Source organism: Antennarius striatus, chromosome 7 (genome assembly GCF_040054535.1).
Source record: "Antennarius striatus isolate MH-2024 chromosome 7, ASM4005453v1, whole genome shotgun sequence".
In the NCBI taxonomy this organism is placed as follows: domain Eukaryota; kingdom Metazoa; phylum Chordata; class Actinopteri; order Lophiiformes; family Antennariidae; genus Antennarius; species Antennarius striatus.
The window spans coordinates 14,248,226-14,271,902 of NC_090782.1; the positions used below are offsets into that span (position 1 = coordinate 14,248,226).

At 42.8% G+C, this 23,677-nt stretch overlaps 1 protein-coding gene across 1 annotated transcript in view; it reads right to left on the bottom strand.

Moving 5' to 3' along the window:
• The window catches only part of lonp1 (lon peptidase 1, mitochondrial), a 33,228-nt gene extending 9,567 nt beyond the window's left edge, over positions 1 to 23,661 (bottom strand). The window contains exons 1-11 of the mRNA XM_068320001.1: positions 23,030 to 23,661; positions 21,018 to 21,106; positions 16,025 to 16,144; positions 15,724 to 15,883; positions 8,448 to 8,561; positions 8,241 to 8,302; positions 2,583 to 2,712; positions 1,597 to 1,680; positions 1,446 to 1,514; positions 781 to 932; positions 84 to 222 (exon numbers count right to left, since the gene is read on the bottom strand). Coding sequence (XP_068176102.1) covers positions 84 to 222; positions 781 to 932; positions 1,446 to 1,514; positions 1,597 to 1,680; positions 2,583 to 2,712; positions 8,241 to 8,302; positions 8,448 to 8,561; positions 15,724 to 15,883; positions 16,025 to 16,144; positions 21,018 to 21,106; positions 23,030 to 23,587 — 1,677 coding nt within the window. The 5' untranslated portion in view covers positions 23,588 to 23,661. The remainder of the gene's footprint in view (positions 1 to 83; positions 223 to 780; positions 933 to 1,445; positions 1,515 to 1,596; positions 1,681 to 2,582; positions 2,713 to 8,240; positions 8,303 to 8,447; positions 8,562 to 15,723; positions 15,884 to 16,024; positions 16,145 to 21,017; positions 21,107 to 23,029) is intronic.
• Between the last annotated feature and the right edge of the window lie 16 nt (positions 23,662 to 23,677).

A 23,677-nucleotide genomic window follows, 5' to 3' on the forward strand; every position in this document is an offset into this window, starting at 1 on the left:
TTTTTTTCCTGCATGAAGAGATTTCATTGAACCAGGAAAAAAAATGTTTCTCAATTCTTGTGAATGTGTTCGCATGTTCTCACCAGTATACGTTTCTTAACATCATCCATTCCATAATGGTCTTCTTCCAGAACCTCTTTGGCTCTCTCCAGTGATAAATTCTCTTCGCTGTTCATGCCCCAGGGCATGCTGGTCAGCCAGTCCAGGTAATTACGGGTCACACTGGGAGATACAGTTGTTCCTTACTTTTACTTGTTGTTTAAAGTAGAACATTTGTTTAAAATCAATTGTTCCACCTGTTTCATCAAATTTTAGATCTCACAGCATGTGGAAATAATTTGAATACATTACAGTAATCCCTCGCTTGTTCACGCTTCAATATGCACGGCTTCACTACATTGCGGATTTTTAGTAGGTAGTCACGTGTTACCGTACGCGCATGCTATTGGCTGACAGCATCTGGAAATGAGCTGCGTTCCAAGACTCACGGAACACAGCACACTTCAGTGAAACACAAAAGTGCCCTAAACAGTCTATAAGAGTGTGGGAAAAGGTAACACAGATATAAGGTGGTTTATTATTAGTATGGGGAGGGTTCATAAATGTTTAAATTACTGTAAATAATAAAATAAATAGTTTGTCACTGCATCGCGGAATTTCCTTTTTCACATGTGGTCCTGGAACTCATTAACCGCAAGTAACGAGGGATTACTGTACCATAACAATTTGAGGTATAGTGCAGATACTATGAAATAGAGTAATAAAATACATAAGACCAACTTGAACTCTGAGGAATGGTTGTCCAGCAGTCCAAGTTTATTGAGCTCTTCATTGATGACTTCCATTACGTGTTGAGGGACAGTCCTCTCTTTGAGCCTCTCTCTGAACTTCTCCTCAATTGCTTCTTTGTCTTCTTTCTCCAAGCCAAGTTCCTAAAAATCAACACAAATTATTTCAATAAGTCCATTTTCTGGAGCAAACACTAGCAGCCAATCTACATCCTGAGATCAGACTCTGCTGACTGACAGGACAAAAACAGCACAGTACAGTACAACAATCCCTCACTTATTCGCGCTTCAAGATAAATGGCTTCACTAATTAACAGATTTTTAGTAGTCATGTAATACCGTACGCGCATGCTATTAGCTGACAGCATCCGTGTGTACTTTGCATTCCAAGACTCATGTGACGCAGCGCACTTCCGTGCATTAATAGAAGCACTTTTCTTGAATACAAAACTGCTTTAAACAGTCTATAAGAGTGTGGGGAAAGGTAATATAGATATAAGGTAGTTTAATATTAGTATGGGGAGGGTTCATAAACCTTTAAATTACCATAAACAATTAAACAGTTTGTCGCTATATCGCGGAATTTCCATTTTTCGCGTGTGATCCTGGAACGCATTAACCGCGAGTAACGAGGGTTTACTGTACATGGTGTTCTACCTTCTTGATGATCTTAAGCTGCTCCTGCAGCAGGTACTTCCTATGAGTCTGTTTGATCTTCTCCTCCACCTGTTGGCAGAGCAGGGTAGAGAGATATAAGATTGAGGAGGAAGGTGTGTGGTTACATTGCTTGTGTTGAATGACCTCTGACCTCTCTGCCCAGTCGTTGCTGTAGTTTGCTTAGTTCATACTCCTTCTTCAGCAGAGACAGAGACTTGTAGAGACGCTTTGGGATCTGCAGAGACACCAAAACGGGTTTCAAAGACCTGTCCAGTTTTAACTCATTCAAAATTTCACAGCTCCAGTGAAATAACCCAAATGGATAAGTTTTAAACTTCTCCATAATTTTTTTCATCATATTTTCCGTGGGTGAACTCTGACCAAAGAATGATGAACCTTGTTGAATGCATTTAAATCACAAGAGACATTGTTATGCTTTCCCATTAATTAACACTGAGGCATCAAACAATATTGATGGGGAAAGTTGCTAAAGCCTGACTGTGGGTCATCTTATCAACAGTTATTGTGGGTGTTAATACATCAGTGCCATGGAGAAACAGACAACACCACTTGGGTTATATGCTTACATAACTCATTTTAACTTCCACTTAACTTTCTAACTAGAGCCTCATTTTTGAAAAGGAATTACAATCATCTCCAATAGCCATATAAAACTGAATGACATCCAATATTCTAGAGCTTTCTGCATCACAAAAAGCTGCTACTTTTGTCTACAGAATCCAAAAATGCCCAAAGGAAGCAAGTTAGACAGAAAGCCCTGGCATAAATAGGGTTTCTAAATGAGTGGGATAGAGTGAGCGTAACAAACATTTAAAATTGGGCAAAATTGACAAAGAATCACTTGCAGTTCTGATCAGAACCAGTCTCAGAATTATATCTTTAATGTATGCCTCTCTGCACTGTCTTTCCATTAAATTCAGAATATAATTTTAATTCCTTCTAATTGCCTTGCATGGCATCACTTTTGAGGCCAAAACCACTGCGCGTAATCTAGGTGTCATTTTTAATCAGGATCTGTCGTTTAACCAACACATAACACAGGTGTCTAGAACGGCCTTTTTCCATCTCCGAAACAGGATAGTCTTAAACAAACCCTTAAGCATACAGTTTGCTCACATTGGTCTCCTCAAGGACATTCTGTAGTTCATATGACTCAGCTCCGGTTAGAGCTGCTCCCATGTCGCTGAGATAGATAGGGTTGTCAACCACTCTCTGACCAGCCTGCATCATTTGGAGGACTGACTCTCTGAGAAACACACACACACACACACACACACACACACACACACACACACACACACACACACACACACACACACACACACACACACACACACACACACACACACACACACACACACACACAGAGAGAGATCAGTTAAGCATTTTTTTAACAGCTGATAAAATTACAAAAGACAAAGACCATATGAAGACAAAATAATTAAAGTTTCTCCAATATCATCATCAAAAGTATGAGAAATATTTGACAACCATAACTTAATATCTCATTGATCCACCTTCAGCAGGAGAACTTGAATCAAACTTTCCTGTTAACTGGACATCAGTTGCTGGCTCACTCTTCTTTAGAGAGCTGGTTTAGTTCAGTAAAAACTGCTATGTTTGTGAGACTTTCCAGTCAGTTGACTTTGACTAAAACACTTCAGAACATTATTTGTCCTGCTGTGTGACACATCTGTCCTTGAGCTTCAGTTCGCAGACAGATGACAGGGTTACATTCTCCTTCAGAATTCATGTTTATCTCAAAGCATCCCAAAAACATGACACAAATCCATCCATGTTTGAACACAGGTAATAATGTTCTTCCAGTGGAATGCTATAAGGCCCAACAGGAAGTGAGACTCTGCCTGAGGGAGGCCAAGGAGGTGTATGGGAGGAAGCTGGAGGACCAGCTGGGGGCACAACCAGGTGCGGGAGGTCTGGAATGGGATGAAGATCATCACCGGACACAGGAAAGGGCGCAGCACTGTGGAGGGGAATTGTGAACGAGCGAATGAACTGAACAGCTTTTGCAATCAGTTCAGCTCCCCCATCACTCCCGTCTCCTCGTCCCAGGCCTCCCCCGGCCTTGCGGACCGCTCCGCTGATGCTCCCTCCTCCTGTGCTTTCTCTCCTACCACCCCTGCCACTCCTCCTGAGCCCACTCCAAGAGCTGCGAAGCTCAACAGCCCTACTGGACTTCCAACCTCGCCACGACTTCCTGCTTCCACCACGACCCAGACTGTCATCACTGCAGACCTGATGACGGCAACGCTGCGGAGGCTCCATCCTTATAAGGCTGTCTCCCCAAGACTCCGAGTCTGTGCTTCAGAACTAGGGGACCCCCTGCAGTGATTGTTCAACCTCAGTCTGCAGCTGGGTAGGGTCTTGTCACTGTGGAAGACCTCCTGCATTGTCCCTGTACCCAAGAAAGGTCGCCCTACTGAGTTCAACGACCACCGAACGGTCGCTCTTACCTCCCACGTAATGAAGACTCTAGAGCGACTGGTCCTGGAGCCCATGCGTCCACAGGTGCAAGGTGCGATGGACCTTCTCCAGTTCGCCTGTCAGGCCCAGGTTGGGGTGGACAACGCAGTCCTGTACCTCCTCCACCGGGGACTGTGCTGTCAGGATGCTCTTCTTTGACTTTTCGAGCACCTTCAACACCATCCAGCCCCGGCTCCTGCAGGATAAACTGACCTCCATGGCTGTGGATCCCTACCTTGGGAGCTGCATCACGGACTACCTAACGGACAGACCCCAGTACGTCAGTATGGGGGACTGTTTGTCTTCTATGGTGAACTGCAGCACGGGGGCGCCACAGGGGACCGTGCTCTCCCCCATTCTCTTCACCCTCTACACGTCGGACTTCTACACTCGGATACATGCCACATACAGAAGTACTCAGATGACACTGCGATAGTGGGATGTATCCGGGAGGGTGATGAGGGGGAGTACAGGGCATTGGTGGCTGACTTCGTGGAGTGGTGCCAACAGATCCAGCCCCAGCTCAACGTCTCTAAGACAAAGGAGATGGTGCTAGATTTCCAGCGGGCATCCCCCTCTCCACAGCCAGTGATCATCAAGGGCAGTGTAGTGAAGGTCGTATGAAACTATAAGTACCTGGGACTGCAGCAAGACAGCAAACTGGACTGGTCACTTAACACGAACTGTGTGTACAAGAAGGGGCAGAGCAGGATGTACTTCCTGAGGATGTTGGCCTCCTTCAACATCTGTCCTGAGGTCCTTCTCATGTTCTGTCAGTCTGTTGTTTCCAGTGTGCTGTCATATGCCATTGTGTGTTGGGGTGGCGGGGCCAGGAAAAGAGGCATGGACCGTCTTAAAAGACTCATCCACAGAGCGGGCTCAGTGGTCGGGCTGAGCCTGGATTCTGGAGACGCTTCTGGAGACCAGGACCATGTCTAAAGTCAGGGCTGTCATGAATAACACCAGTCACCCCCTGCACATCACTTTCTCACAGCAGAGAAGCACCTTCAGCGGCAGACTGCTGTCATACAGCGCCTCCACAGAGAGGCTGAGGTCCTCCTACGTGCCCCGTGCCATCAGGAGACATAATGACTCTCTCAGGAGGAGCGGGGGGGAGGCGGCGAGGTCAGCACGCGGTTTAATGGAGGGAAGGAGATGGGATGTTAGCCTGTGCTGCAGTGTAGTGGGGTCAAGGTGTTGTGATGATGTGACATCAGATAGTGACATGCCTTACAATGGCCCACATAGTGGGTGTACCTTACCCACTATGTGGGCCTCCTGCTATCTTCACTTTTTATTCTATTTTATACTGTTTATATTTTAGTTTAGTATATGTACTGTTAGTGCAGTATGTGTCTGTTAGTGTAGTGTATGTCTTGTGGTATTGTCCTGTCCTGTGGTGTCAGTGTTTCTTTTTCTCCTGGTGTTTATCCAGTATTTATTCATTATGTATCCCTGAGCAATGGATATGTGCAATTTCCTGAGGGATTAATAAAGTTTCCATCTATCTATCTATCTATCTATCTACAGTGCCTTGCAAAAGTATCGCCCCCCCCCCCCACCCCCCCAGCCTTTTTGACATTTTGCCACATCACGGGCTTCAAACTTAAGGATAACAAATTGAAAATATTTTTCAAGAATCAACAACATGTGAGACACAATCGTGAAGTGGAACCAAATTTATTTCAACATTTTATACCGGGTTTACAAAAAAACTTGAAAAGTAGGGTGTGCAAATGTGAGACCAAATGACACACAGATGCATCCTATTTGTCATTGTTAGTCATTTAGGTCAACATCGGATCATTCAGAAGTCATCAGGGAAATTCTGGAGTCAGTTAGCTGAGCTGAGAGAACAGGGGGCCAATACTTTTGCACATCCTACTTTTCAGTTTTTTATTTGTAAACACAATATAAAATTTTGAATAAATTTGGTTCCACTTCACGATTGTGTCACATATGTTGTTGATTCATGAAAAATATTTTCAGTTTGTTATCTTTAAGTCTGAAGCCTGAAATGTGGCAAAATGTCCTTGGGGGGGCCAATACTTTCGCAAGGCACTCACTCTATCTATCAATCAGATGTGACACACGTCTGACTTCCAAAAATTCAAGTTTGGACTCAAAGGCTCATGGCATTCTCTCCAACAGCTACGAGTGTTGGATTTAAAGTCAGACAAGCTTCAATGTTCTTCAGTGTCAGTAGCAATGTTCCCTCTAAACTGCACACTTTCACAATTGCACGCTGCTCGCACATTCACAACGCACAAGAAAATCTATGCAGCGCTTAAAATAAAATTTGATATAAACATATTAAATGACATCTAATATTAGATCTAATCTAATTACACCAATAATATTGTTTTCTGTACCATTTTGCATGGTAACTCAGTGAGTGACAGGTGTCCAGCCAATCATGTGGTAAGGTTAACTGACGCTACGCAGCCAATTAGAGCATTGACGGTGCTGTATGTGCGCTCTACCTTTACGCTGTGCAGGTTAAATAGCTAACGACATGAGATGCAAATGCTAAACCCTTATCATGGTGAAAAGAACGGGCAGCGACACGTCTACTCACCGATGTAAAGTAGAAAAGAAATGTGGTTCTTTTAAGATGGAATTGCTGTCAGATAAATGCTAATAGAAGAACAAGCTGCAAAACCGGGTGAGATTTTTTCTTTTTCAAGTGAGAAAAGTCAAAGCAAGAAGCAGACAAAACCATTAACCTGGACAAAGTGTACAACGACGTGAAAAATAAGGTCAAATTTAAGTCAGATTTGTGCACATTCTAGTGACATGTATAGAGATTTTTTATTTATGGATATTGATCATTAAATTCTGTTACTACTAAATAATTTTTGGGTAGTACAAATGCTAATAAAAAAGGCATAATTAGATATTTTACAGACAGGAATTTACATTGTATCACAAACAACAGCACGCCTCATTCTACAAAATGTGAATGTTTTAATGTGAACAAAATGTGATGCCTGAAAGGTACAGTACAGTATATGTGTCATTTCTTCCAGAACAGGACCCTAAGCCAGGCCACAAGTGGACCTCACCTAGGCCAAAGCAGGACCCTCGCATACAACATACTACACATCTTATGAAGAAGAACATTGTCTTTTTCTTTTCAAGTGGGCCAAATCACTTACATTAAAAGTAAACTCGTGAAAATTGCTGCCGTAATTTGATTCTTTTAAAAAGTCATGTAACTTGCAATGATCCAATTTTTTGAACAAGTGGTGTGTGGCCACAGCATGCACATCTGATGTTACTCACAGTGGTCCTCACTGTGCTCAGGAAGCTTGTGTGTATGCCCAGACACACGAAAAATTAGTGGGAACATTGGTCAGCAGTGCGTTTCTCCTGTCACCTCCCTACGATGCCATCTTAGCTTAATTCACCATGTTCCCTCTCTGCAGCTCTGTCAGCTGGCTGACTTCTCTACATGTTGCCGTTATCTTATGTTTGTCCTGCCCTACCATGAATCTTCCAAGAATGCTTTCAAGAATTACTGTTGCTGTAGTGTATTATCAGCTTATGGGTCTTAGTGATGGTCCGAGATCTTCTGAAGGTACTGTAAAACTCAGCTTCGGTATTGTCGTAGGCTCCAGCTTTCCAAATGGTTCAAGATCGTTTTTCTTAGGTCTTGTGTTGAGTCTGTTTTAATTTGTTGGGGCTTGGTACCCATTCTATGCTTCTCCCCCCTACATTTTGTGTTTATCCAAGATGTCTTGTTTTATGTCAAATGGATACACACAGACAGTACAGGAAAGCATGAGGAGGGTCTGACAGTCCTTTTTCACAGGACTTTGGGGACTCAGACCACCAGTCAGCGTCTGGTGTGACCACCATTTGCCTCATTCAGTGCAACACATCAACTTCGCAGAGTTCATCTGGTTGTCAACTGTGGCTTGTGGAATGTTTGTCAATTCATCTTCAATGGCTGTGCCAAGTTTATGGTTATTGGCAGGACCTGGAACACACTGTCGTATACGCCAATCCAGAGCATCCACAACATGCTAAATTGGTGACATGTCCATGTTTTTGTTCAGTGTATTAAGGTTTATGATATTTTACTGCCAAATTCACATTTAGTCATCTTTGAGTTGTACCAAATCTGAAAAAAATTCCGTCAAATGTACTCCTAAGTTAATGCAGGTCATTAATGCAGGTTATGAAAGGTCATTAATGCAGAAACTTGAACATGTTGACAACCTAAAACTAATCGTGAAGACAAATTGTGACAGAAAAGTGACATTCTCAGTAAGTTTCAGTACTGACCTGTAGAGTGGGTTGAGAGCAATGATGTCCCTGATGGTCTTAACTATCTCAGCTGTCAATGCCTGCACATATCACACAAATTTCAGTTTTAGATTCTAGAGTTTCCTTTTTAATAACACATCAGAAATGAACAGACCAATAGAAAAAACTTTTAAACTCGCTGTCTTAACATCTTCTACTGTGGTAGATATAATAAATGTTTCATACCTTGACCTCCTCTGTGACAGTGAACTGCTCATGTTGAATGTTTTCTACTTCAACCATCAGAATGTTGGGGGAGGGCAGAGGCTGAAGCTCTGGACTGAGATCTTCTTCTGAAATCTGGCAGAAATAAAATAAGTTGCATCAATATAGTGTCTGGGTAGTACAGTAACTAAGTTGTACACAGAAGTTTGGGGTTTCGAATCTTACTCAGGGCTTGGTCCCGTAACATGAGCGAGTGCAATAATGACAGACTGGACTGGACATTGCCCAGGTCAGCTAGGTCTTTTGTCAATTGCTAGAGATCCAGAAATGATGAGAAATGGGCTACTGGAACAGTGTAATGTAAATGTAATCAACTTCATTAATCCCATAGGAAATTGTTAGTCCACTCTAGCACACACTGGTAGTTAGTCACATGCGTATATACAGTTATGTTCATAATAATCAAAAATCTACTGTATAAACTAAGAAATGCTTGAAGATTCAACTTTCCTGAGAAACTTGAACTAATATCTAGACAAGCAGCATCCAACCAATGGATGCTGCTTGTCTGGATCCATGACTTTGCTCGCTTGTGGGTGTGTTTGGGGTCATTTTCTTATTAAAACAAACATTCGCTATGTAATACCTGAGCAGTGGATATGTACAATTTCCTCCGGGATTATTAAAGTATCTATCTGTCTATTTAAAGACCATTTCCTCTTCAGCACACAGCAACATGACTACTTCATTATTCTGATGGACTCAAACTGATCCATGACGCCTGGTATTTGATAAATAGGACCAATACAATAGTATGAGAAACATCCCCATATCATGACGCTTGCATCATCATGCTTTACCATTTTCACTTTGTACTGTGGCTTCATTTCAGTGTTTGGGGTCAGATGAGAAACTGTCTTAACTTCTCAATTAAAGAACACTCTTCTTCTGAACAATGCCTTGAATCAACGACCCATTTTACTCTTTTTCAAGGACAAATGCACAGCCAGAATCTACAGCACCAGTTGCCTTGATCCTTAACTTAGGGACACCTGTTTAACACCTATTTTTTCCCATAATCAATGACGTCACTAATTGAACTCAACACTGCCATTTTTTGAACATTATGTTGACCTTCCCATGGGCTCACCACCTGTGGGAGGGGCCATAGGGGTCAGATGCATTGTGAGCTGGGCGGTGGCCGAAGGCGGGGACCTTGGCGATCCGATCCCCAGCTACAGAAGCTGGCTCTTGGGACGTGGAATGTCACCTCTCTGGCAGGGAAGGGGCCTGAGCTGGTGTGTGAGGTTGAGAAGTTCCGACTAGATATAGTCGGGCTCACCTCCAAACACAGCTTGGGCTCTGGTACCGGTCCTCTCCAGAGGGGTTGGACTCTCTTCCACTCTGGAGTTGCCCATGGTGAGAGACACCGAGCTGGTGTGGGTATACTTATAGCCCCCCCCGGCTTGGCGCCTGTACATTGGGGTTCACCCCGGTGGACGAGAGGGTAGCCTCCCTCCGCCTTCGGGTGGGGGGACGGGTCCTGACTGTTGTTGGTGCTTATGCACCAAACAGCAGTTCAGAGTACCCACCCTTTTTGGAGTCCTTGGAGTGGGTGCTCCCACTGGGACTCCATATGTATAGTGGGGATGGGGCACTGCTGACCTCAACTCGGGACGTTGTGATTCGGTGGGGAGAATACTTCGAAGACCTCCTCAATCCCGCAGACACGCCTTCCCATGAGGAAGCAGAGTCTGGGTTCTCTGAGGCGGGCTCTCCTATCTCTGGGGTTGAGGTCACCGAGGTAGTTAAAAAGCTCCTCGGTGGCAGGGCCCCGGGGGTGGATGAGATCCGCCCGGAGTTCCTAAAGGCTCTGGATGTTGTGGGGCTGTCCTGGTTGACACGCCTCTGCAACATCACGTGGACATCGGGGACAGTGCCTCTGGATTGGCAGACTGGGGTGGTGGTCCCCCTTTTTAAGAAGGGGGATCGGAGGGTGTGCTCCAACTACAGGAGGATCACACTCCTCAGCCTCCCTGGCAAGGTCTATTCAGGGGTTCTGGAGAGGAGGGTCCGTCGGGAAGTCGAATCTCGGATTCAGGAGGAGCAGTGTGGTTTTCATCCTGGCTGTGGAACAGTGGATCAGCTCTACACCCTCCGCAGGGTCCTTGAGGGGGCATGGGAGTTCGCCCAACCAGTCTACATGTGTTTTGTGGACTTGGAGAAGGCGTTCGACCGTGTTCCTCGGGGGGTTCTGTGGGGGGTGCTTCGGGAGTATGGGGTACCGAACCCCTTGATAAGGGCTGTTCGGTCCCTGTACGACCGATGTCAGAGTTTGGTCCGCATTGCCGGCAGTAAGTAGGATTCATTTCCAGTGAGGGTTGGACTCCGCCAAGGCTGCTCTTTGTCACCGATTTTGTTCATAACTTTTATGGACAGAATTTCTAGGCGCAGCCAAGGCGTTGAGGGTGTCCGGTTTGGTGGCCTCAGTACTGCGTCTCTGCTTTTTGCAGATGACATGGTGCTGTTGTCTTCATCAAGCCATGATCTCCAACTCTCACTGGAGCGGTTCGCAGCCGAGTGTGCAGCGGTTGGGATGAGAATCAGCACCTCCAAATCTGAGACCATGGTCCTCAGTCGGAAAAGGGTGGAGTGCCCTCTCCAGGTTGGGGATGAGATCCTGCCCCAAGTGGAGGAGTTCAAGTATCTCGGGGTCTCGTTCACGAGTGAGGGTACGATGGAACGACAGATCGACAGGCAGATCGGTGCAGCATCTGCAGTGATGCTGACTCTGTATCGGTCCGTCGTGGTGAAGAAGGAGCTGAGCCGAAAGGCAAAGCTCTCGATTTACCGGTCGATCTACGTTCCTGCCCCCACCTATGGTCACGAGCTGTGGGTCGTGACCGAAAGAACAAGATCCCGGATACAAGCGGCCAAAATGGGTTTCCTCCGCAGGGTGTCCGGGCTCTCCCTTAGAGATAGGGTGAGGAGTTCGGTCATCCGGGAGTGACTCAGAGTAGAGCCGCTGCTCCTCCGCATCGAGAGGAGCCAATTGAGGTGGCTCGGGCATCTGGTCAGGAGGCCTCCTGGACGCCTCCCTGGTGAGGTGTTCCGGGCACGTCCTAACCGGAGGAGGCCCCGGGGACGACCCAGGACATGCTGGAGAGACTATGTCTACCGGCTGGCCTGGGAACGCCTTGGGATTCTCCCGGAGGAACTGGACAAAGTGGCTATGGAGAGGGAAGTCTGGGCTTCCCTGCTTAAGCTGCTGCCCCCACGACCCGACCCCGGATAATTGGAAGAGAATGGATGGATGGATGTTTGTTGACTTTCTGTAAAATATTGTCATATTCAATAACTCTTTCCACTTTTCTTCCTTTGAACTAGAATGTGAAGCGTCCCCAATGCAATTGTGTGCATTAAAATAAAAATTTCAATTTTTTTTTTTTTTTAATTTTTGAGGTTTACTCACATTCTTAGACACACTGCTATTATTATGAACATAACTGTATATAGTGGGTAAAGGTCCACACACAAGGGGCCTGTAGGCATGCAAGTGATGAGGAGGTAGAGCGGCAGGCAGCTCCTTTGTGGTGTGCCCCAAATGAGCAGCTTATAAAGGGGATGGTGCCCTGCTAAGGGCGTCTCGGCAGTGCTCAGGAGGTGAACTGGCACCTACCACTGCCAGTTAGCCAGTGACGCTCCAGTCTCCAGCGCAAGACTTAGTGGACAGAGCTACTGCTGCCCTCAAGACATATATGGACAATGGGGGACAAAATGGAATTTAGAATGCTACTACACGCTAACAAAGAAACAACTGCTAGTCCCAGTGTTCCAACATCCATAACTGAAAACTGCTACCATAACTGGAGATTAAAAAAAAAAAAAACTAAAACAAAGCTACAGCAAGGGAGAGCCAGGACACAAGGTCAGTGGGGGAATTTCACCATCACCCCCACAATTCCAGAATGCATAGAAAGACCCAGCAGATATAAGCAGACTCATCATAAGCTGCTGACTTAAAAAGAATGATCAATAATTAACTTGAAAGTTGGAGCCTATGACAAATATCAAAGTTGAGTTGTCACCTTCAGGAGACCTTCATTTTCTTCAGTACAATAATCCTTAAAATGCTGGGGTAAAATATTGGTACAGGGTATAAAAGCTGCCCTCCATAGAAGAGACAGCTAGAGGCTAAGATCAGCAACACAGAATTGTGGGTTTAAGAATAGATAAATTATTTTGGGGGGATATATGTTTAAATATATGACCAGTGACAGCCCATGTTATTTCTCTTGTCCTCAGCTAGAGGTCACAGTGTTCACCAGCCCCAAATAGCTTTAAAATCCTCTACAATTTTGAAAACATTTATATCCCAAGATAAAGGTTATAAAGGTATAAATTCATGCCGTGAACATCCAACATCTCTGAGCTAGATTTTTGTATCCTTCCCCTAAACCACATGTGTCAAACACAAGGCCCGCGGGCCATATATGGCCTTCCACATCATTTTATGTGGCTCAAGAGGGCATACACAGTAAAAGGGTCTAACAATTAATAAGTCAAAAGCATGCTTTGACCAAAAACTGCATTTCCCACAATGCCTGCCGACTGTAATACTCGCGAAGTGATGGCTCACCACCACTACACCGCAGTGTTTCCACATCAATAACAAGTGAAATTGAGAATTTGGTAATTATCCCAAAATGTCCAGGAAGAGAAAAGCTGATGGAGGTGGAAGACTGTTTCAAGAAAGATGGGAAGGCAAATACTTATTTGTGCTTCTAGGAGAAAGACCGGTATGTCTTTCATGTTATGACGCGGTGTTCAGTAAAATCTGAGCCAGCATTTTGACACCAAACACGGAGCTAAATTTGCCAAAGTTAGCCTTCAAGAAAAGAAAATATTGCCCAAGAATTAAAAGGCAAACTGCAGTTTCAACAGAGTGTGTTCACGAAATCCACAGCCAAAAACAATGTGTCAGTGAAATTATTATGGCTGTAGAAATCGCCCACGCTTCCAAGTCTTTTCCAGAGGGAGCGTTTTTGAAGAAGTGCATGCTGAAGGTCTTTGAGCAGGTGTGTCCCGACCAGATACAGAAATTGAGAAATGCCAGTTTATCAAGAAACTCCATCGTGGACCGAGTTAAGGAACTGGCAGAAAACTTGGCAATACAGCTGGCTGAAGAGACAACGCTACATGGCTTTTCATTAGCTGTTGATGAAAGCACAGATATCACGGATATAGCAAAGCTATCAATTTTTATTAGAGACGTGAAGTCAAACCTTTTTGTTACTGAAGAGCTGTTGGATGTAGCTGCAATGCATGGGACGACAACGGGACAAGACATTTTTGATGCGGTGGGGAAGTCTGTGAGTAAAAATGCAATGCCCAAGGAAAAGTTGGTGAGATTAACTGCAGACGCCGGCAAAATGTAGCACCGGCAACGTGTGGCGGAAAAGTGGGCTTGGTTGGATTAATGAAGGGGAAAATGCAAAAAATGAACTGCCACACGCCTGTGATAACATATCACTGTATTATCCATCAAGAAGCTCTATGTGGGAAGGTACTGGGGATGGATGATATCATGCCACGGTCATGAAAACATTGAACTTCATTCGAGCACGTGGACTGAATCACCGTCAGTTCCAGCTGTTTTTGCAGGAGATGGGCTCGGAGCACGGAGATGTGCTGTACCCTATAGAAGTGTGGTGGCTTAGATGCTGTGTTGTGTGACAGAACTGAGCATCTTGGATGATAGAGAGGGGATCCAGTTGATATGTTCAAGGATGTTCAGGCAGCATCTCCTCATCAAAATCTAACCTCAAAACATGACCGATTTAGTTGAGAAGTGAGTTCCATATTCCATTTCTTTATTCACTCAGATAGTTTGACCCTTGATTGAATTGTGTGGGTTTCATAACCTGTCAAATTAAAAGGATGTTACAACGGAAAAAAAGCAAACATATTTTTTCTGTGCAACTGTAATGTTTGTAACTTGGAGAAGCAATAAATTTATAGTTATTTAACATCCAAGAGTAGCTACATTTATGCTACATGACAATGAGTTGCATTTAGTTATATTTATAAGTTACATCTGGCCCTTTGTGGACAGCCATTATGCTGATGTGGCCCTAGGTGAAAATGAGTTTGACAACCCTGCCCTAAAACATGATGTTGAACAATCTTTGCTTTCAGGTGATTTGACAGTTATTTAGAGGGTTATTTTGAAGATCCAAAGATGGGAACAACTTGCAAATGGCCACCTTGAATAGCCCCATGATTGGCTTCACTTGTATATGTAGGTCAAGGATCAATGAGCTTAACCAAAAATTTGGTTCCAATAATTTTTGCTGAAAGTATTCAATTAAAAAAAACAAGGTTGTCCAACTTAATGCATCCGCCAATTTTGTTTCTATAATTAGTGCACACTTTCTGTACATCCTATAAATTTCATTTTACTTCTCAAATATAACTGTGGTATTCTGCAATACAATATATTTAACTGAAATTGCTGATTTACAAAGGAAAATCTCAAAAATTATCTGGGGTACCCAAACTTTTTCATTATACTGTACCTGTCATTACATCTTCAATAAATGCTTAGGTTTACATTGACATGTTAAACATTTTTTCTTATCCCATCAATTAAAAGGATGTTTGGGAATGATGAAATCATTTTTCAAGTTGATAATGCATCTGCCATAGCGCAAAAATGGTGAAATTAGTCCATATCTCAATCCAATTGAAATCTGTGGTGGAATTTTAAGAAAATAGTCAGTGACAAGGCTCCATCAAAGCTGATCAGTGAAAGTTGGAGCCAGATTGATGAAAAGTAGTTTGTCACTCATTAAGTTCATGCCATTAAAATACTTCAAGCTGTTATAAAAGCCAGGGGTGGTGCAACAAAGTACTAGTGGAGTGTTCCTTTGGTTTTTTTTTCATGAATCCATAATTATTTTCCGAAGAATCAAGTGATTCCATAATTTGTTCTCTCTGCTTGGTCTAAAAAAGTGACTGTTGTTGACTGCCAGTTATTTTCTTGATTCCTTTTAGTGTTTCTTAAAGCCAGAAAGTTTCCACTTGAAACAACTTTATTTTAGTTCAGACACTTCAGTGTGTCATGTCTGTTATCTGCTTTTTATCTACAAAATTTAACAGCTGAATGAACCTCCTCTGATACTGGTGATTCCATCATTTTTGCCAGGGGTTGTAGCACAATTATTGTCCATAATTATAGATCATATTTTGATAACAAATTATCTCCAATATATAGAATGGCAGGGTTGTTACAAACCTTGTCCTCAAGGTGCTCTGGCACAGACCCTTGGTCCTTGCGAATATGCCTGACTTTGCGTCTCGAAGTCAATTTTGGCTGGGACTCTGGCTCAGTCTCAGACGCCGTGGATGTTGCTGCATCTTCAGGGTCCGCCTCAAGCTGCCTTGTGATCTGGATCCTGACAGACCATAGATATCAGTTCTGTACACACGTTAAGACAACAATATGTTGTCGAAAGTAACACTTATGTACTTTAAATTCCTACCAATTACTTCAATCCTAAAGTTCTGAGCCACCTTGAAAGACTAGTGTTCCTAACCTGCGGTGTCCCATGACGATCATCCTCAGCTTGTCTCCTAGGTCCTGCATCTCATGAATCTGGACAAAGGTCCCTGTAGAGTACACAGCTTCAAGAGACTCCACAACATCTTGCTCATTGCTGTGACAGACAGAATGAAATCCAGATTATTAATATTATTACTACTCATAGACTTGAACAGTAGTCTGTTCTGAGCAGACTGCCCACTACAATAGAACAGATTAGGCTTGCTGCTATTTGTAGGCATTGGTGATAGTGTGCAAATATATGAAATAAAAAGACTCACTTATTGGCTCAACTTTTGCTTTGGTTTCTAATAAATCATATATTGGAGTGATTGATGCAGTTATAAAAAGTGTGTGCCTACTCCAATAAACAGCAGAATCACAGAAGAGACCCTATTCACATTTAAGGTCATAATCCATCGTAACTGATGTAATCACAGTGTCACTGTATCCAAGTATAGTTCTGAATACAGTGCGCCCTCACGCATCCGCGCATCAACGATTGTGATTTCACCTCATCACAGATTTTTGGTAGGCAGTCACATGATACCGTATGCGCATACTATTGGCTGACGGCATCGGGAAGTGCGCTCAGTTCCGTGAGTCTCAGACTTACGTGAGACACAAAAGTGCTTTAAACAGTCGATAAGAGTGTGGGAAAGGTAATACAGATATAAGGTGGTTTAATATCAGTATGGGGAGGGTCATAAATGTTCAAATTACTGTAAATAATAAGATATATACGTAGTTGATTGCTCCATTGCGGAATTTGTTAATAGTGTGCAGTTCCTGGAATGCATTAACCGCGAGAAACAAGGCTGCACTGTATACCTAGACCCATTGTGGACAAGATCAGATCACTGAGACCAGATTTAGTGGTGACCTCAGCAATAGGCGGCTACATTCCTCCAACAACATGACACTAATCTACTATGGATTAATACATGATCACATTCCATGAGGCTCGCTTCAAAAAAATTACAGTGGTACCTCTACTTACGAAATTAATTCGTTCCGGAAGAAATTATGTAAGTAGAAAATTTTGTAAGTAGAGATGCGTTTTCCATGCAAATGCCCTAATCTGTTCCAAGCCCCCAAAAATTCCGACATACTGTAAATGTTTTATAAAGCATAAAAATGCATCAAACATGTAACAAATACATGTTACAATTTGATTATTACAAAATAAATGAGAGTTTTGCATAATATAAAAAACAAAGAATAGAGCAAAGAATAAAAATGATGGTCATTTACCTTTTAACTGCTGGCCTCATTGTTTTTTGCCCTCTTTGGTTCATGCGCTCCTGCCTCACCATGCCGAACAACAGAGTGAATTCCAGTCCTCCTTTTGAACTTCTCCAACCACCCACGCAATGCCTTAAACTCCTTAAACTTCCTTTTGTTTTAATAACGTGGCGATTGTAGATTCATTACGTCCATATTCTTTGGCAAGATCAACCAAACGCCTCCCTTTTTCGTGCTTTTTTATTATCTCTTGCTTTGTTTGTATGGACAAAAAAACTCTTTTCTTCATCTTTTCTTTTCCTATTTTCTCCGTCACTTTCTTGGGGTCCATAGCGAATACTCAAAAAGTTCATACAGTATATTTAAGCAAAACTATCAGGACACCTCACAGGTCGAGAGCCGAATGACTAGGACCATGCATAAATACCGATCTAGCTCCACACAGAGAAAGGTCCCTCTTAGCCGATGGGATGCCAGGAAGATACTAGGTAATAGCCAATGGCAGGGCAGCTATGAAAATGTTCCGTTCAGGAACCTGTGGGAGCTGCGAGTATCAGCCGATACTGTATTTTTACCTTACGTAAGTCAAAATTTCTTTTGTAACTAGAGGCAATATTTTCCTGCTGAGAAATTTCGTAAGTAGAAAATTTTGTAAGTAGAGACATTTGTAAGTAGAGGTACCGCTTTATATATTTGGGCTCTCTTGCATGCCAAGGTAGGCAGCTGATCTAAAACAGTGTGCTGTATATTCATATATATTCATATCAGTGAACAAAAAACTGGGCCTGTGTGTATATAACCTCAGGCTTTAGTAAACCCATCATTTAAGTAGCTACATCACAAATATGTGCAATGATGTGTTAGTGAGCATTTGCCCTTGGTAGGAATAATCCATCCAACAAGTGTAACATGTCAAGATGCAGATTGAACAATGAGATTGAATGGGTGTATAAGACCTATAAATGTGCAGTTTTATCCTACAACACAATTCCACAAATCTGACAAATTTCCACAGGCCATATTATTGGAATGCTGACTTCAAGAATGTCCATCAGAGCTGTTGTTTATGGAGTAAATGTTCATTTCTCTACCATAAGCTTTCCTAAGCATTTGGCATTGCATTTTGCCCATAAACACCTACACTAGTCTAGCCGTTCACCTGCAATATCATCCAAAACCAGCCACCTGGAAAACTGAGGCCACATTCTCCTTGCTTACCCACAAATGTCCACATAAACTCTCAGGGAAAGTCACCTGTTACTTTCCATGGTCATCGTGGTCTTCAATAGTTTTTTTTATCACAATTGGCTTCGGAGAGCATCTGGCACATTGGAGAAGAGCTCCCTTCACAAATGAATGTAAATTTATAGTGGGCTTACACAAGGAAGACAGCCGACACAAATTAGGTTGAGCAGCAAACCCAACTAAACCTATGTAAACTAGTCTTAAAAAGTCCATTAACTAGTTTTATTGGCAGCTAAATAGTGTACAGTAACTACTGAAAAGTATTTTTTATTGAACTGCCCATCCCTTGTTTCTTCCAACATGACAAGGAAGCTAAATTTTTCTGCCTAACAACAATACTGCTTGAGGATAGGGTCCAGACATGTCCCTCATTGAAAATGTAGGGAAACACTCGAATGTCTAAAACAACAGACATCTCAGCATGTCTAACAACACAAATCACGTATCAAGCAAAAAGGGGGCAGAATGCCATTCTGAAAATTTTGAATTTGAAGCCAGCAATACAATTGAAAGGGTTGTAACAAATACTGGAAAGGTAAAAAAAAAATGTAAGTTAAAAAACCTGGTGGAACACCTCAGCATTAATGACATGGCAACAGGCTACGTAACATGACTGCATATAAAAAGAGCATCCAGAGAGGCAGTATTTCTCAGGTACCACATAGGCATGCTGAAATGGTCCAGAGGACTGTTGTGGTTTGGTTCTCAATGACATTGGTGGATGTTGGTGCCAGACAGGCTGTTCTTGGTACCACAGATACTGCTGAAAAAAATCAAGTGATGGCGGTTCTGTGACTTTTTGCCACAGGTCAGAAAAGAATGGCCAGACTGACTCCAGCTGATAGAATGACGAAAGTAACTCAAATAATTAAGCAATCAAAAGAGTACCTCTGACAGCATACAATACATCAAACTTTGAAATAGATGGGTAACAGTAGCAGAACATCACCCAGGTGCCTTTCCTGTCAGCTAGGAATAGGAAACTGATACTGCAATTTACATAACCTGACCAGAAAAGGATGAAAGCAGATGTTGCCATGTCCGAAGAGTCTTGACTTATGGTTCAACATTCAGAAGGTAACATCAGACTTTGGCATCAATAACATGCAGGGGCGCTGCATAGCACTGCTGTCTCACAGCAAGAAGATTCTGGGTTTGATTCCCTTCTGTAATCAGTTTGTCTGTTCTCCCTGTGTCTGCATGGATTCTCATCAGGTTCTCTGGCTTCCTCCCACCTTTGAAAACATACATCTTATTTACACTTGGTCACACCAAATTGTCATGGTTGTTAGTCTTTCATGTGACCCTGCGATGAGGTGGAATCTCATCCAGGGTGTAACCTGCCTCTTGCCCATTGCCAGCTGACATATGCTCTAGCAGACCCGTAAACCAAAAGGTGGTTAAGTGGCTGTCGATGAGGTAAACATCTACATGAAGATGGATGGATGGATGAACATGTAAGCATAGATCCATCCTGCCTTGTATCAAATGTTCAGGCTGCTACTGTTGGTGTTGTATGCGAGATATTTTCTTGGAACACTTTGGTACCAGTTAAGAATCAGTTACATAACACAGTTCAGCTACGTATGTTACTGACATGGATGTCCCTTTATGACCAAAGTGGACCTGTCTTCTCATGGCTACTTCTATCAGGATAACGCTCCATGTCACAAAGGTCAAATCATCTCAGTATGGTTTGTTGAACATGGCAGTGGGTTCACTGGACTCAAATGGCACCAATCACCAGATCTCAATCTAATTGCGCACATTTGGATGAGGTGGAATTGGAGATTAATATTATTGATGTGCAGCTGACAAATCTGCAGAAATGGCATGATGCTATCATGTCAATATGGACCAAGATCTCTGAGTAAAGTTGCTGAACATATTTCATTTAAGTTATGAAGGATATACTGTATATATGTGACCTGACGGTGGGACGTGTCAGCTCACCTCCAGCCACTGCCGAGGCGCCCTTGAGCAAGGCGCCGTCCTCCCCACAAACTGCTTAATTGGGGCACCTCCCAGAAACCGCTGCCCGTCACTCTGCCTCCCGATGTGTGTAGTTCGATGTGTGTACTAACTGCATGCTTACAGGCCCCTTGTGTGCTGTGTTTCAGGGGGCTTGTGTATACACTGACTGTTAATTAACACAAAAAAACATGTATACACCTGAGTGACAATGTAATTTCCCTGCGGGGATTAATAAAGTATACTTATTCTTCTTCTAGTTTGAGAAATGTTAAAAGGTTCGATGTTTTCTTTGTTCAGGAAACACGCAGTACTGTTGAAAATCCTACCATTGTTTGTTTTTGAGATGTGAATTCCTTTTAGCGTGAATCTCCTTGATTTTCTGTCTCTCCACTCTCTTCCTCTCCTCTTTCTCTCATTGTGCACTTTTCTTTATCTGTCTGTTTGTCTCCTTCATGTTCTCCCCCCTCCCTCCCCCCCTCCTATGAGTGGCTTTTAGTGAAGAGTAATTTCTCACATCTACTTACTTATCATCTTTCTTCAGGAAAACTCCAGCATAGGGCTGTGTTAGACGAACTTTCCTCCTCAACAGCTCCATCAATGCTTTGTTCTTTACCTGATAGCAAGAGAGACAAAGAGGTCAGTCACACAGCACTTGTAACCACAGGGCATGAATCTTTATTTGAAATTATCAATCAGTCTAATGCAAGGAAATATTAATTGATTGATCGATTCTGCTTCTTGAAAGTGAGATTGATTCAGCTTCTTGAAGGTGAAATGACTGTAATCAACTGGTATTCAGTCAGTTATGGTAAGTACTGGTCACAGGTTTTGCAGGAGATTATCCAATATCCTATCCTTGATTTTGATACAGCAGACAATGAAGAAGTAATGCTGACCTATCAGCTATCATGAGACATGTTAAGAGGCGGTACATGCTGGAGCGCCTTTAAATGTTTTATAGGTCTGAAAAAGTAAACTTTTAAAAATGGGTTCTGTGGTGTCATGATTTCAAAACGCCATAATTTCTGTCACCGTGGCAACATGCAAAACCCAACTCCTATCAAAATAGTGACAACATGCATGCGTCCTAGTAATTTTAAAAAATGATGTCATGTGAATTCAGACATTCCTTAGAGTATGAAGGAAAAACATGTCCACTGTTCAGCCTCAAATATTTGTGAAAATAACAAAGCATATAATCTTTATCCGAGTTGGACAGGGGAAATGTGTTTTGTTGTAAAACTACCGGTAAGTTTAAACCTCTTTTACAAATGATTAAATCATTTTCGTTTGTTGAGAGACAAAGACAGAGAGACAGGTAGACACAGAGAGAGAGACAGATAGAGACAAAATTAAGATTAAATGTTATTTTAGGAGCTAATAGAGTTCTTGCACGGTAAGGGTAATGTGGTGGGTCGATGGGGGTTGAGGTCATGATAGAGGCAGTAGAGTTCTGAACCAGCTGGACTCCATGGAGGGAGTCAATATGTATTTGATTATCCATCCATCTTCTTGTACTCATTTGATCAAACATTCAAATAAATTTAATTACATGATCCAACAAAAGTAGTCACTGATTTTATGACATTAAGCCCAATTACTTAATTCACATCAGCTGCATAACAATTATATGTATACTACGACTGAATGATCACCATCTGCCACTTTGAGAATCAGCTGCTAGAACACTACAGTAGGTGATAGATAGATAGATAGATAGATAGATAGATAGATAGATAGATAGATAGATAGATAGATAGATAGATAGATAGATAGATAGATAGATAGATACTTTATTAATCCCGGAGGAAATCGTACATATCCACTGCTCAGGCATTACATAAAGAATAAATACTGAATAAACACCAGGAGAAAAAGAAACACTGACATCAGAGAACATACCACAAGACATACACTACACTAACAGACACATGCAGCATTAACAGGACTTACATAGTAAACTATAATTAAAATATAAACAGTGTAAAATTACAATATAAACAGTATAAAATTAAAATACAAACAGTATAAGATAGTGTTGCTTTTTATACAGTTACAATTTAATACAATTATACAAAAAATCATGAACCAGAAAAACATTTTTCTCCTGAATCTCTTTAATTAAATAATGACATTCCAGTTAATTCGTCCAAAACATTAATGAAAACAATGATGGAAGGCTGAGTGTATACTACTTGTTGACACATACTCCATGCATATTTACCTACAGTGGACTTGTGAATTTCCCAGTTTGGGATCATTAAAATCTAATCTAATCTAGTTAGTACCGATGACATTATTAGACTTAGGTCCACTTAGTATGTTGCATATCAGAGTCCAGTTTGTGACAGGCATGTGGAGACTCGAGGGAAAACCTGGACAACTGTGATGAGTCGGTTGATGAACAGTCCACTGGTTAGGTTTAACCAAGGACCATTGATACCTGATCAACAACGGTCCTTCAAGGGTTTGAACTGTGCCATGTGTGACAGCAGCATGCCTTCGGACAGGAAATGTAACGTTACATCATCCTCACCTCTATGATCTTGATGAAGCGTGGGAACACTGGGTTCCTGCTCACGGCAATCAGCGGTACGACCGGAAACACCTCCGGGACCATCATGGGGGTCAGAGCCGACATCTGGGCTCCGTTGTAAGGTACTCCTCCGTCCCCCCCAGACTCTTCTCCACCAGAACCTGCTGGTTCTCCGTCATCCTCCCCTGAGTAACCTTTTCCAGACCTGTTTCCGAACGTTCTTACTGCAATCATGTGGGTCCGAGAGGTAGGCGTGAAGAAATAGGTTCTGTCGTGGAACGCTGTCCCGATCCGCATCCATCGATGACATCTGACGGTCAGCCTGCAGCCAGCTTCTCTAGCTGGAACAACAGACATCTGGTTGTGGCATGTGTTCTGAGCTCTGATCGCGCCACCGTTGAGCTGCGGGACATGAAGCCGGCCGGGGGCCACTGGATCCGTGACGTGACAGCAGCGAGCCGTGACCCTGAACACCGTGGGCCCGTTCCATTTCAGGAAGACGAAGGACTTTCTGTGCAACTGAGTTGCAGCACTACACATCTTCATGTGGACAGCCATGTTATTCTCGAGTTTTCCGAACGAGTGACAAGTCCATTTCCGTCAAATGTTGATGACGTCATTGATTTTACTCCGTTCGACAAAAGTATA